The sequence below is a fragment of the Gekko japonicus genome, unplaced genomic scaffold (assembly GCF_001447785.1).
Source record: "Gekko japonicus isolate JY-2015 unplaced genomic scaffold, Gekko_japonicus_V1.1 scaffold130, whole genome shotgun sequence".
In the NCBI taxonomy this organism is placed as follows: Eukaryota; Metazoa; Chordata; class Lepidosauria; order Squamata; family Gekkonidae; genus Gekko; species Gekko japonicus.
The window spans coordinates 1441233-1459521 of record NW_015166423.1 but is presented as its reverse complement, the minus strand read 5'-3'; the positions used below and the strand labels follow the sequence as shown (position 1 = coordinate 1459521).

At 42.6% G+C, this 18289-nt stretch overlaps 1 protein-coding gene across 1 annotated transcript in view; it reads left to right on the top strand.

Moving 5' to 3' along the window:
* LOC107110865 (25-hydroxycholesterol 7-alpha-hydroxylase) overlaps nucleotides 1-18289 on the top strand; it is a 179205-nt gene that overhangs the window by 139710 nt on the left and 21206 nt on the right. Inside the window, exon 2 of the mRNA XM_015411704.1 lies at nucleotides 13337-13473. Within this exon, the coding sequence (XP_015267190.1) occupies nucleotides 13337-13473 (137 nt within the window). The remainder of the gene's footprint in view (nucleotides 1-13336; nucleotides 13474-18289) is intronic.

Genomic DNA, 18289 nt, shown 5'->3' with positions numbered 1-18289 from the left:
AAGAACAGTACAGGCAGAACTTTTCTAAATCTCCAGTGCTGTGATCCTAAATACACCTAGGAGTTGAACATACTGGAACTTATTTTTGTATAGACATGCCTAAAATTGCACTGTCCCTTCCACAGCACTGTGTTGGCCTGCCAAGCTGAGAACTAAGACAGGGCCACTGCGACACTGTTTTTAAGGGCTATTTAAGCTCCCCAATCAGTCCTTGGCCTGCATGCCAGCAAGGTGCAAGACATGCGACGCTTGTTGCTTCCAACCCATGCAGCAGCAGCTATTGTTATGCTGCTCCTCCTAAAATGGTGTCTGTGGCTCTGGGATTACTTTCTGGGGTTGCTTTCAGTGGGGCCCTCCGTTCTTCCTATACCCACTGCCTGGCTAAGTTCATAGGACTGGGTTGGTGACTTTTGGCCAGGGCTCCAAAATCACTAAGACTACCCTTGGCTGTGCCTTCTTGGCTGGTGAGACTATCACTGCTCTTTCTACATTCAGTTTACCCACCCCCACCTCCCAATTGCCTGCTGATTGCCTTTAAGCAGCACTGATCTCTAGTACCTTCTGGGGAAAAACCTTACAGCACTGAGTAGAATGAGAATTACAGTACTGGAAAAGGCCTTGAAGAAGTGTATCTGGAATTTTAGCTGCTTTCTTTTTATATATACGTAGTGGATAATATTTCAGCTTCATTTATTTCCTTGCCCTGATGCAAGCCAAGCAGCTCGATTAAACTTGGTTCTATAGTTCATAAAACTTAATGTAGTGTGTATTAACAAACAAGTATGTGATCAAGTAGGCACGAGAACAACCAGGCCACCTGTTTTCAAATTTAGTTTCATGCAGGCATAATCACTTAAACCTCAAGCTGAAATTCTGGCTGCACATCATTAGCATCTAGAAATTCCCTGGTGATCCCACCAAACTTTATCTACTTTGCCCTTTGTAATCACAAACCAGTTTGAGTTTAAGGAAGGTAAATTGTGAATGGGGAGAAACCTGTACATCAACAACATGGTTTTAGTTCTCTTGTTTCCATTGTTTTTGCAAAACCAGATGTGGCCCTATGAGTTTAACCAGTCATTCCAGCTGCTATTAAATTATTCCCATTGTCATGCATTTGAAGGAAACATGCAGCTTGGAGAACAGATGTTCTTCATGCTCGCAGTTGATCAGAAAAATTGAGAAGATGGTGCAAGAAATAATTACTTAGCACCTGCCTCAGGCTCAAGGCTAACCTAATGTGCCATAATGTGTCTATGAAACAATTAAGTAAACCCATAATATGCATTTTCTGGCTGCTTGCCCATTTTGTACATCTCAGTAGTACATGGCATAAGTTCCCTTTTTGTCTGCCACGTTCAGTCTTTGACCTTATGTATGGGTGGGACCACCACGGCCGAAGATGGTAAAGCTATCTGGCAATTTAGGAACACAATCCCATTATATACATAGAAGTTTCAAGTAAACTTTAGCAGGGGTAAGCAGGCATTCATACAGCAAAGTAACTGCAATTTATGTATCAGCTTTCCTTGTCAATAGACTGCTGTCTGCTTGAGGCTCTGTTCTTTCGATGTATCCCTATATAAGTTATAAAAAAGAGGTTACTTGTCTGTTCCTTTAATTACAAAGAGCTAATATTTCTTTTGCTGCCTTTCTTTAATTGGTTACTATATGTAACATATGCGCATCTATGTTCTGCTTGAATACAGGAGACTTGCCATCCATTTAAACCTTTACATATTTTGCTGTTTGAGGCCTTCCAGTTGAAATTACTATTTATGATTCTCCATAACAGTAGCAGTCATTATTGTATCAATAAAAGCATTTCAGTGTCAGTTCCTGAACTGACACTACTTTCTTTTGTCTGTTAATTAGAGATTAAAAGTATTTCAGTGTGTCAGTAACAGGAATTGGCATTCTAGGAAGACAATGAACATTTAAAGATTAAAATTATATGAAAATATGTGTCAATACTAATATTTTTATTTTAGGGTTTTTTTCCCTTTCATTCTGGGATTGACTAATGCAAGAGTATAGGCTAGGAAGAAAAGTATTTTCTTTATTTAAAAGTATCAGGAATATTGAGATGCTCCTATTGGTGGAATGGGGGAGGGGAGAAGCTTCTAGAGCTGCTGGTCAAAACCTTCCAAAGAGTACCCTGTTATAGTCATGTAGAGACATTAATCTATTTTAATATGTTGCTTTTTTCTGTGCATGACGACCCTAGTTTGTTGCAGCACATAGTACCCTCACAATTAATTCACAACAGATTTAAATAAACCTAGAACAAAGTCTGAGACAAAAAGGTTTTATTCTGGGTCTGGGTACAAGCTTTTGTTTATCTGAAGAAGTATGCATTCACATGAAAGCTTATACACAGAATAACACTGTGTTGGTCTTAAAGGTGCCACTAGACTCAAACGTTGTTCTGCTGCTTCAGACCAACATGGCTACCCGCTTAAATAAACCTAGCTTGTTTTTCATTCTTGCACATATGAGCATAGAAAGCTGCCTTAGACCACTGGTCCATCAAGCTCAGTATTGGGCACTTTGACTGGCAGCAGTTCCCCAGGCAGGGGGAAGTCTTTTCAAGAACATGTTACCTGAGATCATTTAATGAAAGATGCCAGGAATTTAACCTGGGGCCTTCTGCATGCAAATCATATGCTTTACGACAGACCATGTGCCTCCAGCCTCCCTTTGAATACATTTTAATAGCTATCTATTTTTCAACTACTTATCTGTCATATGCTGCAAGTAATTAATGTATGTTACACTGAAAAAGAAGAGGGAAATTTTTTACATTTATTGGGACCAGCACTCAGAGTGCATAGTGGAGGATCAGCATTAGTATGCCACACAGAGCCTGACATGTATGATGGCCTAATTCATATAATCCAGCCCCTTTTTTGTGAAAGTAAGACATTATATGGCTCTAAAGGAGTGCAAACAGTGGCCTCTCCCTATAGCACCCTCCTCACACATGACATGCATGATGGAGGACTTAACCCCTTACAGGTGAGCACCAGCCCAATTACTATAAATGTAGATCATGCCTATGGGCCTCAAGATAAAGGTATTGCCATGCATTGAATTCATCTTATTGATAACATCTAGCCAGTTGGGTCCAGGAGCCTGTGAGTAGGGATGTGCATGAACTAGGAAATGTGGTTCGGTTCATGGTTCGTGGCATGCCTGGTTCACAAACCACAAGCCATCATGAACTTTTAGGGGCTAAACCAACTGATTTGGTTTGTGAGGTTCGTGACTGTCATTCACTGGGGATTTCCGGCTGACTCTCCTTTACCTGCCCTCCACATTTGGTTAGGATTGGATTTACATGGTCTGAGTTACGGCCTTTCAAGTGTTAGCTTTCTTGACTAAGAATGTCATCATCCCCACCTGCCAGCTTGTTATCTGAATTGTTGCTTAGGCTGGCAGAAGGGATTAACTTGCAGCAGCTGAAAACTGTCATCTAAAGTGGTTGATAGCTTGCAATTTAGAGATCTATCCTGGTAACAGCTTTCTTTTGGCTAAATGGTTAATAGGCTAAGGGTGATTGCTAGCATAAGAACACATAAGTAGAATAGACAGCTTAAGAAGCCTCAGAGACAGAAGAGTAGCTGAGTCATAATCTTTAGAATTCTGGCTTTTCTTTCTGCACTGAGAACTTCAGGCCCACCAGGAAAAAAAATTGCCCCAGAAGCCACGAAATCCTGGCTGCTAAAGAAATCCTCCCTAGCATTTCCAACTATTGGCCCATGGAGAATATTCCCTTTCCTGGTAACTTGCTCATATAGGTCATAGCAGCCTACTTCTAGGCATTCCTATATTACATGGATTTAGGCTTTTGATAATAATCATTGTAATAGAGAAACAATGTATTTTGATCTGGGTTCCCTCTGGTTGGGTACTGAAGCTGTATGATTGCTCCAGTGAATGTTCTGCACCCAGTGGCATACCAAGGGTGGGGCAGGGGATTGCAGTCTGTTCCGGGCACAGTTTGAGGAACGCCTTTGAAGGCCTCAAAGCCAGCATCATTCTGCATCCAGCCTAATGTCTCAGTATTTGAAAAAGTGTGCATGCACACAAAAGCTTATACCCAAAAGTAAACTCTATTGGTCTTAAAGGTGCCTCTGGACTCAAACTTTGTTCTGTTGCTTCAGACCAACATGGCTACCCATCTGAGTCTTTACTTATATTTTTAAATGAAGTTCTGGCTGCATCCTCTAGGGGTGCAGGGAAGTCCGAGCATAGCAAAAAACACTTCTAGGATCGGCTCAACTTTCCTTATTTGGTACCTGTATGTTTGTTTCTTAGGTTCGTTCTGTATGTGTTAAAACAATAAAGAATAAGGGCTTTGAGCCCATTAAAAAAAAACTTCCCTTGCTCCAAGACTGAAGCAAACTTGCTTAACAACAACCAAGCCAGCGCATTGATAGCTGCTACAGTAATTGTCAGCCTGCAGGTCATTTTCTCCAGCACTCTAGCCCAGGGGTGTCAAATATACAGCCCGTGGGCCAAATCCAGCCCCTGCAATGGCAATCCACTTCCAAACGTCTCTTGCCTTGAAAACCCTATGGGGTTGCCATAAGTCAGCTGTGACAATGACAAAAAAAATTAGAGAGGGGTGCTAAAAAAATTATCCACCCCGTGCACCAGATAGGCTAGGTACACTACTGCCTGCACCAGGAGAGAGTTTTCAAAACCAGTAATTATGGTTAAAATCTTCTAGTATGGTTCAGCAGTGAACTTGCTACTGGGGAGCACTTGCTTTACCCCCTGGTTATGCTGTGGGCTTCTTCTGGCCTCTGTTTTGTTGCCCATGCTATTTACCATCTACACAAAACCTTGCAGAAGTCATCCAGAGATTTGGTGTGAGGTGTTATCAATATGCAGATATCATTAAACTTTGTTTTTTCTTTTCATCTAATCTCCATAAGCCAGTGGATATTCTTATTACCTGCCTGGAGTCAGTAAAGTAATGTATGGTGGCCAATAAATTGAATACGAATTCAGGCAGGATGGAAGTATTGTTAATGGGTAGCTTACTGGACCATGCAGGTACTGTTCAATGATGTTGATTCACTCGCACATAAATATTAGGGATGCAACTGGGGTGTTAAGAGCTTTCATTGCTTATGGATATTCAAGCATTATCCTTACCTTGGAGTGCCTTTAACCAACTATGGTTGGTATACCAGATGCACCTCCCCATGGAAAAGGTTGATTTTTCCGTTATTATCCATGCAAAATAGTTCCTATTTTGTCAGTGGAGCTTTCCGTTCCAAACAGAGTGGACAGGCTAGTTCCTCTCCCTCCTTCCCACTGCAGTTTCTGCTGTAGATTTTTACAGAAATTAGTCCTGTGATTCAAGGAATCATCTTTCAGATCAAAAAGGGGCTAACGCACAAGGAAAATCTGCTTGCCTTCCATGATGGTTGATTGGATTCATTATTTGGAGCTATTGTTTGTTATTGTATTATATTATTCCGTAGGATTTTCGGTGTTCATCTTCCTGCAGTTTCTGCCCAGTTTTATTATTACTTGTGAGCATTTTTCCCCCATGTTGTTGTTCAGGCCTGACAGTGCATCACCAGTTATTGTAAAACGGAGAGCCACACATTAGTTCCATGATCTTTATTTTGTACAAAGCCACCACTGAGGAAGTTTGGCTTGGTGGGGAGAGGAGCTTCTTAAGGCTGTATCTCTGTACCATTTCTCCCTTTGATAGTCAGTTGTCTGTAATATTTCTCCCTTTTCTTTACAACTAAGATGAAAAATGGTTTTTCTGTATAGGTAGGACTGACAGGAAGGCTTCGTGTTGGGGTGTGTGTGTGAATATCACAGTCCAGAAAGATTGACACATTGGCCATTCCACTTGTACACAGTAGATGTTCCATCTAGCAGAACATCCAGTGAATGGTTTCTGCACATCTTTTGATTGAGTCTCCTGACTAGGTAATAGGCAATGAGTTCCAATTTCTACTGGAAATTAAGCCAGATGGAGGGGACTGTGTGCCAGGATTTAAATAACCTTATCAAAGCAGACTTTTAAAATGTTTTTCTTTTTTTCTTGGCCATTAGTGAAGATGCAAAGAGGACTGGATCCCAATAGTTATCTGTGTCTAGCTAAGTGATGCGCATTATACTTACATTTTCTCTCTTTTTCCTTTGTGGATTCTGCCTGAGTCTTGGTTGACACTCATATTAGATTAGCACTTATTTCAACTAATGCCCTTAGTTCTTACCCATTACCAGTAAACTTCTTTGATTTTGGTTTTATTTGGAATAAGTGGTTATACATCTCCCTTTTGAGCTCAGCACATGCCCAGATACTTTTCAGTTCAGTAGGAAGGTATGAAATAGGTCACCTTTCTGTGCCAGACCACTGGACTGTTCAGGGACCACTGTTGGAGGTCCTGCAGCAAATAGCAGGTTACAGGGGTGTGTGGTTTAATAAAAGGCAGCTCCCAAGCTGATGGCAGTAGTCCCTTATCTCCCCTACTGGGGGGGGGGTTAGGGGTTCCCAGTTGCCTTTTACCTACATGTACATCTTCTTTTTTGTACCCCGATGGTATAATCACTGACCTCAAGCCAGGCATCCTGGAATGTGAAGTTAAATGGGCCTTAGAAAGCATTACTAACAACAAAGCTAGTGGAGGTGATGGTATTCCAGCTGAGCTATTCAAAGTCTTAAAAGATGATGCTGTTAAAGTGCAATTTGCCAGCAAATTTGGAAAACGCAACAGTAGCCAAAGGATTGTAAAAGGTCAGTATACATTCCAATCCCAAAGAAGGGCAATGCAAAGGAATGTTCAAACTATCGCACAATTGCACTCATATCACACGCTAGAAAGGTCATGCTCAAGATCCTACAAGCTAGGCTTCAATAGTACGTGGATAGAGAACTGCCAGAAGTACAAGCTGGGTTTCGAAGAGGTAGAGGAACTAGAGATCAAACTGCCAACATTCGCTGGATTATGGAGAAAGCAAGAGAGTACCAGAAAAACATCTACTTCTGCTTCATTGACTGTGCTAAAGCCTTTGACTGTGTGGATCACAACAAACTATGGCAGGTCCGTAAAGAGATGGGAGTACCAGACCACCTCACATGTCTCTTGAGAAACCTGTATAAGGGTCAAGAAGCAACAGTTAGAACCGGATATGGAACAACTGATTGGTTTAGCATAGGAAAAGGAGTACAACAAGGATGTATATTGTCACCTTGCTTATTTAATATATATGCAGAGTACATCATGCGAAATGCCGACCTGGATGACTCAGAAGCTGGAATTAAGATTACTGGGCTCGTCCACTTGCACCTGGCTGGATGACCTTGGGCAAGCCGTAGTTCTGACAAGAGCTGTCCTTGAAAAAAGAGCAGTTTCTGTCAGAGAGCTCTCAGCCCCACCAACCTCACAGGGTGTCTGTTGTGGGGAGAGGAAGGGATGGGAGTTTGTAAGCCGCTCTGAGACTCCCTTGGGTAGTGAAGGGTGGGGTATAAATCCAATCTCTTCTTCTTCTCTTCTTCTTCTACCATCGGTCCATCAAGGTCAGTGTTGTCTACTCAGACTGGCAACTGCTCTCCGGGGTCTTTCACATCACCTGATCCTTTCCACTGGTGAGGCCGGGGATCACGTTCCTGGGATCCCAGATCACCGCAGACTGTGACAGCAGCCATGAAATTAAAAGACGCCTGCTCCTTGGGAGGAAAGCGATGGTGAACCTAAACAGCATGATAAAAAGTAGAGACATCACCCTGCCAACAAAAGTTCGCATGGTCAAAGCAATGGTATTCCCAGTAGTCATGTATGGCTGCGAGAGTTGGACTATAAGGAAGGCCGAGTGCTGAAGAATACATTCTTTTGAACTATGGTGCTGGAGAAGACTCTCGTCCCTTGGACTGCAAGAAGATCAAAGCAGTCAATCCTAAAAGAAATCAACCCTGACTGTTCCCTGGAAGGCCAGATAATGAAACTGAAGCTCAAATACTTTGGTCACCAAATGAGAAGGGAGCACTCCCTGGAGAAGACCCTGATGCTGGGAAAGATTGAAGGTCAAAGAAGATGGGGACGGTGAAGGATGAGATGGTTAGACAGTGTCATAGATGCAACGAAAATGAAATTGAGCAAACTTCAGAGGATGGCGTAAGACAGGAAGGCCTGACGTGATCTGGTCCATGGGGTCACGAAGAGTCGGACTTCACTGTGCGACTGAACAACAACTTCCTCTTTTTTGTTAGAGGGTACAAGACTTTTTCTGCACTGCTGAATATTCTGTATGTAGCGCAAGCAGTATTCCATTCCTTGGAACACAAGACCTGAGTGTAGTGCTGACTTTTGAATAGAAGGCAATTGTATTTTACATAATTTCCTTTCCACATGTGTTTGGTTGTTATGTTGTGTAAAGTGAAGACATCTTTTCCATGGAAATGCAGTGTCCCTAGTTCATTTTCAATCATTCAAGTTTTTCTAGTCCCAGTGAAAGTTACTGAAAGTATTTGATGGAATCACTGGCACCCTGCAGTGTGACTACAGGATAGTCTATTTTCCATTGTTTGTGCTGCAAAAGTTAAATTAAGACCAGATGCCAACTACAATCCACTAGTGGATTTACTAGATTTAGGACAGGAGGCTGGAGGATGAATGTTAAGAACAGGCCACAATAGAGATTAGTTATTGTCGAATTGTATATATATTTTTGTAGACAGATCTGGATTAATGTTTATCCCAAACAAGAGATTACTATATGTCTGTTTCTGGTTGTAAACAGACATTATTAAACAGAAGGTTTATGTTCATGAAATGCAACTACAGGTGTTGAACACTTATGATTTATTGTGTTCCAATGAGGGGGGGGATCACCTGTTCAAGTTCTCCACCAAGAATTACAAGGGAGATGGATGAGACACCTTTTTTCCTTAGTGAAAATAGGTAACAAAAGAAACTAATATAACTGTAGCACTTTGGATTGTTCAGAGCATAGTGTAGCAGTTGAGTGTAGGACTGGGTTCAGGTTCTTATCCCCATTCTGCTGTAGAAGCTCCCTAGGTGATCGTGGGCCACTTTCATTCTTTACTTTGTAAAGAAATGGGGTGCAAATGAAGTAAATCAATAAGTACATTTTAAATCTTGCTTTCCTGTAATGATGCAACTTTACTGGCAATCTTTGTTTTGCCTTTTTATAAACAAGTAAGAGGCTAGCACAGATGGTATACTTTAAACATTACTTTCATTGCTCTGGGTCTTCATGATTTATTTTTTAAAAGAAGTCTTTGGGCAGGGTCTGACAAAAAGTAAACATTTTAAAGCCCCGGTTATTTTAGCAGGGTAGTTCAGTTTGCACTTGTCTCACTGCTGCTCATTGTAAAGTCTACAGTGCAGTCGAGTAACACTGTTGTTAATTGCCTGATGATTTAACAGCTGAGCGCTGTATGTTTAGCCAGATGTTCTTGCTCTTCCCCTCAAAACCAACTGTGTAGTTACAGATTAAGCCGAATATGTTCTGATACATTACGCTAATGCCCACTTGCATATTTGAGCAACTTTGCCTACCAAAATAAAGCGAGAGTCCAGTAGCACCACAGAGAGTAACAGAATGTATTCCAGCATAAGCTTTTGAGAGTCAGAGCTCACTTTATTGCCCAGCAGAATTATCCTGTAAAGACACTCTCATCAAGATTAGTCCTTAAATTTGCAGAAGAAACTATATTATCTGCATGGAAATGTATATGAAAACTCGGGGGGGGGGATTTGTTTCTTGAATTGTGATGTTACAGTACCATAAGTTTGTTTATAGTTACACATACCAAACAGCTATTTGTAAATGACTCTGAAATATTTGAGTTAAATCATTTCTCCTTTTACGCTTGTGCACTAAAAATTTCAAGTGTATATTTGTTTTAAAACTAAAAAAAATGTGTGGTGTATTTCCCTTTTTATCTTTACAGTACAGAGAATTCATAATACTAATATTCTAAGCATGAAGTCAGGGTTACTCCCATTCTGCATTGAGTAATAACAACTGTGCTTGAATCATGACGAACAACTGCATAAGAAGGCTATGAAGCCTGGGCTTTTGAGAGGATATTTCAAAGGTGTATTATATCTATAGTTGAACTGCATCCTTCTTTGCCCCCTGTGTTACTTTACATGGTACATCTTGCTGCAGCTGCTATTTAGAGCACTTTTCAGACTATCAAACCAACGTCTTCCTCAAAATATTCTCTAAGAAAAATTACATCATTATTGCCTCAAAATTCTGTGTTAAATAGATGGATTTTGCATTTAAAGAAGTGTGAAATAATAAGACAGTGTAGAATATACCAAATGCTATACAACTTCAGCTGTGTGTAGTGAAACACTTCATTCATGTGCACATAGAGGCTACTATATTATTTTATTATTGGTATATAGATGTAGTACTTTGCCATCTCCACTCAGCCAGCAGAGAGCCATAAGTCATTAAAATGACCTCCATCTTCCTAAGCAAAGTAAAGACAGAAATGAAGATGCATTTCTGTTATCAACCTACTGTGGGTCAGTAAGCTGTATCGTTGTACCAGTACACAGAGCTTTGACATGGTATTTAGCCGTATTAAGCTTATTGCCACTGAGTTAAGCATGTCTGAAGCAAACGATGACCCCTCACATCTCTGTGATGGCAAGATGTCTCCCTGACGTGATCTCACAGACTTGGAGCATTAAGTTAATTTCCTCCTGGATTTCTGAGCGGAGTCCTTTCTACCCTGCGGAAAGCCTGTGAAGAATACAGCTTTTGACCAAATGACAGAGCAGGGAGGGAGAAACTACATGCATTAAATTAGAATATGACAGACAGGCTATCTAAATATCTGTCACAATGTTACTTAAGCAATACAGTGTCCAACTCTAAAAGTGAAAGCAGGCCACCAAAACTAATAGCAGGTGTACCATCCAAATAAGTCAGTAGCTTTGAGAGGTTAGCTGTAGGCTGTGCATGGACCGCCATAATGCTTAAGAGATGCTTCCATGTAAGTTCTGCTTCCTTCCATTTTGCCATTGCATGAATTAACCACTAGTAAGTTTTCTGTATCCAAGGTGCCACTTCAGACATGAGTTGCTGCTAAAACGTTCTGATGTTGTAGTTCTGTAGAAATTGAGAATCTTATTGTTGGCATTTCTCAGTCCATGTCTGTAGGCTACAGTGTTTTAGATTATTTTATGCCATCAAGTCACAGCTGGTTTATGGCGACCCTATGGGGTTTTGAAGGCAAGAGACAACAGAGCTGTAAACTGCTTTGGGTCCCCACTGGGGAGAAAAGCAGGATATAAATATCCAGATAAATAAATAAGATCATGTTTCAATTTTAGAGCACAACCAGCAACAAAAAATTTGTTCTGAGAGGCTAATATTGTGGGGAACTCAGCCATTAATTTACTGGTTGTTCTTAAACAGGCCTCTGTTGTTTTATCTTTAATGTAAGAACGATAGTGACCCACATCGCAGAACAGTTGTGGGGAGAATAAGATTAGGACTGAAAACAGTTTCCACTGAGCTGTGCTTACCTTCTCGTGTCTTACTGCAGGCTGCAGGCAAAAGCTTCCTTAAAGCTATCAGCTGGCCAGCAGGGGTGAGCAGGGGAAAGGGAAAGGCTGGTGTCCAGCTGCTCCCTTAGTTCCACCCTGCCTGGCTTATCAGAGGCTTTACTTACAGCACTTCGTATGTTCACATGTTAGCATTTATTTTTGCAGTCTGGTTCCTTAGTACAAAACACAAATTCTTATTGGCTGCAGTCCTACATGTGGTCCAACACACATAGATGGGATTTTAGTAGCCAGTATGCAGAATTATGGCTATCGTCATTTGTGGAAAACATCATTTTGCATAAACAAAACAGAGAAAAACTTCAGTTTAGAGACATGGATTCCTTCAGAAGTGGTATTTTAGATAATAAACAAAAAACTTTTGGGAAGCCCTGTTATTTTTTTAATCTTTTCTAACATTTCATGAGATGCCAAGACAGGGTTAATCCAGCCATGTACATTTCTGTGCCATGTATGGTGGTAATAAAGCTTGTGATCCCTTGATCTTTGATTAAATTCAATCTAGTAAATATCTTGTGATTAATCACAATGAGTTGTTCTGTAGTACAATTCACATTCCCAGATGGGGCTACATCATCAGAGTTTTGGCGTTTTTTTAAAAAATGTTTTAATCCTTTCTATGAGACTTGGTTTCTGTTTGTATGAAATCAAATACAGAAATCAAAGCAAGATTTTAACTAAAAGCAAACAAGATAGTTTAATATGTTGGTATATATTCAGATTCATTAAAAAGCCTAATTTGTGTGGCTTATACACTTTTTAATAGAAATCATATTGTCTTTTTATTTTTTCAATGAAGGTACATAACATTATTTGCTTAAAGTACCAAGGAATCTGTTAATATGTATTTGTACATTTTACGTGCAACTTAAAATGCTAGAAAGATTGTGGGCCATTGATTAGTTGTGATAACATTTATGAACCAGTTACCGGGAACCAAAGGCCCTGGCAGCCAAGCAGGCAGGTCCAGCCACCAACTAAAGACATTCTCAGCTACTTTGACACACATTGACTATGCAGTCAGCTACTTTGACACACGTTGACTATTCCACGTCTAGGTCATCCCTTCAATGCTTCTCTTTCACATGCTTCAAGATGTTCCTGACATTAAATATGTGTGGAAACCCTGCAGATTTAGAACCTCCATGTGTGCACCAGTACATCCAAAGAGCTTTTGATGAGGGCTTCTGGCTTGGATCCAAATGTGCCCATACAGAAACAGAAATCATGTGCTTAAGCAACAAAAGGAGGTTCCACCAGTTCCTGCTGCACTGCCTGCAAGCCACATTATTCCAGAAGGTCCCCATATCCTGAGAGTGGCTCTTTGGGGGCACAGGGGGCTACAACGTCAAGGTGAAAACATATTCTGTTAACAGAGCTATTGTCACAGTTCATTGGATCCAAGCCTCTGTACCTGATCAATAGAATGCTAATAGGTTGGATCCAGTGCAAAATTTCCTCTTGTGCTAGAGCTCTTGGTAAAGCAGAAATGCAAGAAAATGACCCTGGTGGCTGCTTATACAATTTATGTATTCCCCATGTGAATTCCTGCTTGTGCAAGATCGTATGCAACCAATTTCAGGGCAATATAATATATAAACGAGAAAGCACTAGGTATTGCACAAGATCTTGTGCAAGCAGAATTGCACTAAGTCCATTCTGCTTGTGCATCACTGAATTCAATGACATCATGTTGGCATGATTCATATATGAATTAACTATATTTTCTTTTTTGTTGTTCTTTATAGGAGACCCGGAGAGCCTCCATTAATCAATGGTTGGATTCCTTTCTTGGGAAAGGCCTTGGATTTTCGAGAAGATCCTTCCAAGTTATTGCTGACTCTGCAACAAAAATATGGTGATATGTTTACAGTGCATATTGCTGGTGAGAAACATGTTATCTCATAGAGACTTCTTAGTAGGCAAAGTAAAAATGAAGATGTTCAATTTCTGATTTTGTATGCATAAGAACATGAAAACTGCCTACCTAAATTGGATCAAGATTCTTCTAGTCCAACATTCTGCTTCCAAACGCATACCTTAAAATGTTCGCAAACAAAGCATGGTAGTGATGGGTTTTCCCAGCTGATAGTCTGCAGAAACTTGTATTTAGAATCTTGATGCATTTGTATATTCTTGCACGTGAAACATTATACCTATCTTTATGAAACCAATATTTATTAAACCACATTACCCGCACCGTGTGGGGGGAAAGCCATGGCTGAAAAGCGGAACAACACATCGGCCAATAACTTACCATCCCTGGTGGAGGCCACATCGGGCTGGGCATTGGAACGCCCTAGACTGATAGTACTGGTTGATTTCAACGTCCATGCTGATGATGTGACCTCCACTCAGGCAACGGACCTGGTGTCATCCATGGCAGCACTAGGACTCTCCCAATTTATAACAACTCCCACTCATTGGGCTGGGCACATGCTTGATTTGGTCTTCGAGGAGGAGGAGGAGGAGGAGGAGGAGGAGGAATTTATACCCCACCCTTCACTTGGAGTCTCAGAGCGGCTTACAAACTCCTCTCCCTTCCCCTCCCCACAACAGACACCCGGTGGGGGGGGGGGCTGAGAGAACTCTGACACAAACTGCTCTTTTTCAAGGACAGCTGTGCCAGAGCTTGTGACTGACCCAAGGTCACATCAGCAGGTGCAAGTGGAGGAGTGGGGAATCAAACCCGGTTCTCCCAGATTAGAGTCCACGCACTTAACCACTACACCAAACTGGGTTACAGTGGACTGGATTACTGCTTTGGCAGTACCTTTCACTGAAGGCCCGTCTGAATATCTCACCCCGACCCTGTTTGGGCAGTGAGCCCATTTTTGCTCACCTGTGCACCCAAGTGGACCCGATGCGGCTTTAGATAGCTCTCCGGGATCCAGTGCCCCCTGGTGGCTCATTAGACGAGCTTGTAGAGGATTGGCATAACCGACTCTCAACAGCTATTGACGAGATAGCTCCCCAATGTCCTCTGCACCCTCGCTCTAGGCTCACTCCATGGTTTACCCAGGAGTTGCAGCTGATGAAGTGAGAACTAAGACAATTAGAGAGAGAGTGGTGGCGTACTTGCGACAAAGCTACAAGAACATCTTATAGGACATTTATGAGATCCTATGAGATGGCAATCAAAGCCACAAGAAGAGAGTACTATATGGCTATGATTGTGTCTGCAAGCTCACGCCCAGCTTTGTTGTTTAGAATGATTCGGTCCATTACTACTCTGCCACAAGACAAACCAAATGCTAGGGAATTGGCCATTGGCTTTGAGGCCTTTGCGAGCTACTTTGCAGATAAACTCCTGTTGGTCCACCATGACCTCCCACTACAGTTGATACAGTGAGTGAACTCGAGGCTCCATGCATGTCTTCTGGTCAAGTTACGGATCATTTCGGTCTACTCAACCTAGAGGAAGTCAACAAATTGTTTCTGTCTGCCCTATCACCTACTCCCTTGATCCGTGCCCTTCATGGCTAATTAAAGCTGGCCATGAGGGGTTTTAAGGTGCCTTGTGGGAGATTATCAACAAGTCCCTTTCAGAGGGACTGTTCCCCGAAGCACTTAAGGAAGCAGTGGTCCACCCTCTCTTGAAAAAGCCATCTCTAGACCCAGCCAAATTGGTCAACTATCGGCCGGTCTCCAACTTGCCCTATTTGGGCAAGATAATAGAGAGGGCAGTGGCGGTTCAGTTACAGGGCTTTTTGGAAGACACTTCCATTTTAGATCCCTTCCAGTCTGGCTTTCACCCAGGCCATGGGACAGAGATGGCACTGGTCACCCTCACGGATGACCTCTGGAGGCATCTGGATCAAGGTGGATTAGCAGTGCTCTTGGACTTGTCAGTGGCGTTCAACATGGTCGACCATCAGCTACTGACCCACCACCTCACCAACGTTGGAATTCAGGGGCTGGCCTTACAGTGGCTTGTCTCCTTTCTCCAAGGTCGGGGACAAAGGAGACACTAGGGGAACAGCTGTCCTGAAGGCACCCACTGGATTGTGGGGTTCCTCAAGGGGCAGTGCTGTCCCGATGCTTTTTAATATCTATATGCCCAGATTGCCCTGAGGCATAGGCTGGGTTGTCACCAGTATGCAAATGACACCAGCTCTATCTGCTGTTGGGCGGTCAGTCTGACTCCAAACTGGAAGATCTGGACTGGGTGCCACAAGCCGTGGCTAGTTGGCTTAGGCTGAGCTGACTGAAACTGAATCCGATGAATACGGAGGTCCTGTGCCTGAGTCAGAGTGGGCTGGGGTTAGGGATCCTGCTCCCGACTTTCGATGGGGCACCATTGGTGCCAGCACCGGAGGTTACAAGTTTGGCAGTGTTCCTGGATGCCTCCTTAACAATGGAGGCCCAGGTAGCAGCCACTGCCAAATCAGCCTTTTACCATCTTCAGCTGATCAGACAGTTGGTTCCCTTTCTTGAACACGACCTGGAAACAGTGATCCATGCAATGGTCTCCTCGAGATTGGACTACTGTAATGTTCTCTACATGGGGCTGCCCTTGTCTCAAATCCGGAAGCTGCAGCTGGTGCAGAACACTGCAGCCAGGCTCCTGATGGGGCTCTCTGGACAGAAGCACATACAGCCTGTGCTAAAGGCACTGCACTGGCTGCCGATAGCATACCGGATCTGTGTCAAGGTGTTGGCTCTTACCTTTAAAGCCCTATATGGTCAGGGACCTACATACCTGAGGGACCGTCTTTCCCCACATGTCCCCCAGAGAGCACTGCGATAGGGGCTCAGAACCAACTGGCCCTCCCAGGTCTTAAGGAGGTTAGGCTGTCGATAACCAGGACCAGGGTTTTCTTGGTGGTGGCCCCATCCTGGTAGAATGAGCTCCTGGAGGAGATCAGGGCCCTGCGGGACCTCCTACAATTCCACAGGGCCGGTAAAATGGAGCTCTTCCACCAGGCTTTTGGGAGCTGCCACCACCACCAATAATGAACAATGGATGGCTGAATGTGAGAGGGCCCTGGATCCTGGAAACTGCCACCAACAGCCTAAAGGACATGAAGCACTGTAAGAACAATCAAAATGAACACTGCGAGCTGATGCAAGCTGACTGGGAGTTAAGAATACTGAATTATGGCTGCCACCATCAAATGAACAACATTGATCACTAGCACTTTATAATGGTTTTACGCTTGTTTTTAATTGTAATGTATGTTTTAATGTAATCTGTTTTTATGTAAGCTGCCCTGAGGTTGGGAGGGCAGGGTGAAATTCAATAAATAAATAAATGAATAAGGCATATGGAAGAACCAGGTTTGAATCCACACTCTCCTGTAGAAGATTACTGGGTAACCGTGGATCTATCACTCTCTGTCAACTTGACTTACCTCACAGGGTGGCTATTGGTAGGGTAAGGTAGAAAAGGGAAGAATGTAAGCTGCTTTAGGTTCACATTTAAGCTTGCCAAGTCCCCCGGGGGGCGGGGAAACCCCCACCCCAGAGGCCCATTACGCGCCACTGGCGGATCGGGCCCCAGGGGGAACCCCACCCACAAAGCATGTGACGTGCCTGGTGTCAGCACATCACCCGGAAGTGACACAGCCACGCCGGGCGCACCAGGGGCGGGGCCGCAGTCATCCGAGGGAAAACCCCGGAACGGGGCTGGAGTCCCCCACTGTACATACAGCGGGGACTTGGCAACCCTATTCACATTGAGGAGGAAAGTGGGGTATAAATAATAGCAATAGTAGTAATAAACATGCTTTGCATACAGGAGGTTCCATGTTCATTCCCTGGCATCTCCAGTTCAAAACAAAGAAGAAAGAATATTAAGAATATCAGCAGAATAAGGTGATATAATCTTGAAGAGGCAGAATGAGCTGTAGCTCTTCAGGCTATGGGTAGGGAGTGACATGTTTACAGTACTCCCCTATACAAAAACTTCCTACAAACAAAATAATCAGTGTGTACATGGAGCATTTTTGTGCACTGTGCTAGTATACTATTTATTAGGGATTATTAAAAAAAAATGAATCCCTCACCTACAGTCCAAATTCACACAGTCCATGTTGCTACCACCATCCTCTGCCACCTCATTCCCACTTCATTCTGCTTCATATGTAGACCAGGTAGCAGGTGCTGGGAAATGTCTTTGTCCGCCTGAGACCCTGGAGAACAACTGCCAGCCAGGATAGATGGCATTGACCTAGATGCATCAATGGTCTGATCTGGAATACAGAGTGTTTGTACGTATCTCTTACATATGTAGGCTGGATCCCCAGTGTTAATTTGAGTATGCTCAAAGGTTTGTATTTATATGTTCACAGCACATTTCTGTACCAGATCACAGTCTGTGTTAGAAACTCAGGGGGAAGCTACTCTTCAACAGACACAAGTCATAGAATATTCAAGAATAGCTGTATTGTTGTGTATATGTATATAAGTGTACTATGGATACATGGCTATGCAGGATATTTTGCATACCCATTGTACAAAATGTAAATAATGCTTGCTCATTTTAAGCGTTCTCTCAGCAAAATGGATTCATGAAATCATCTACAGAGCAACACTATTGATTCACATCTAGTCTATGGCTAAGGTTCCCCCCCCCCCAAGTACGGACTATTTGTCTGATTCTTTTTGCAGTGAAGTTGACAGTAGCATAGAAAAATGACTGACATATTAATACATTAGGCTGAGAACACAGAAGCTACTTCTCTAATGATGCATCGCTC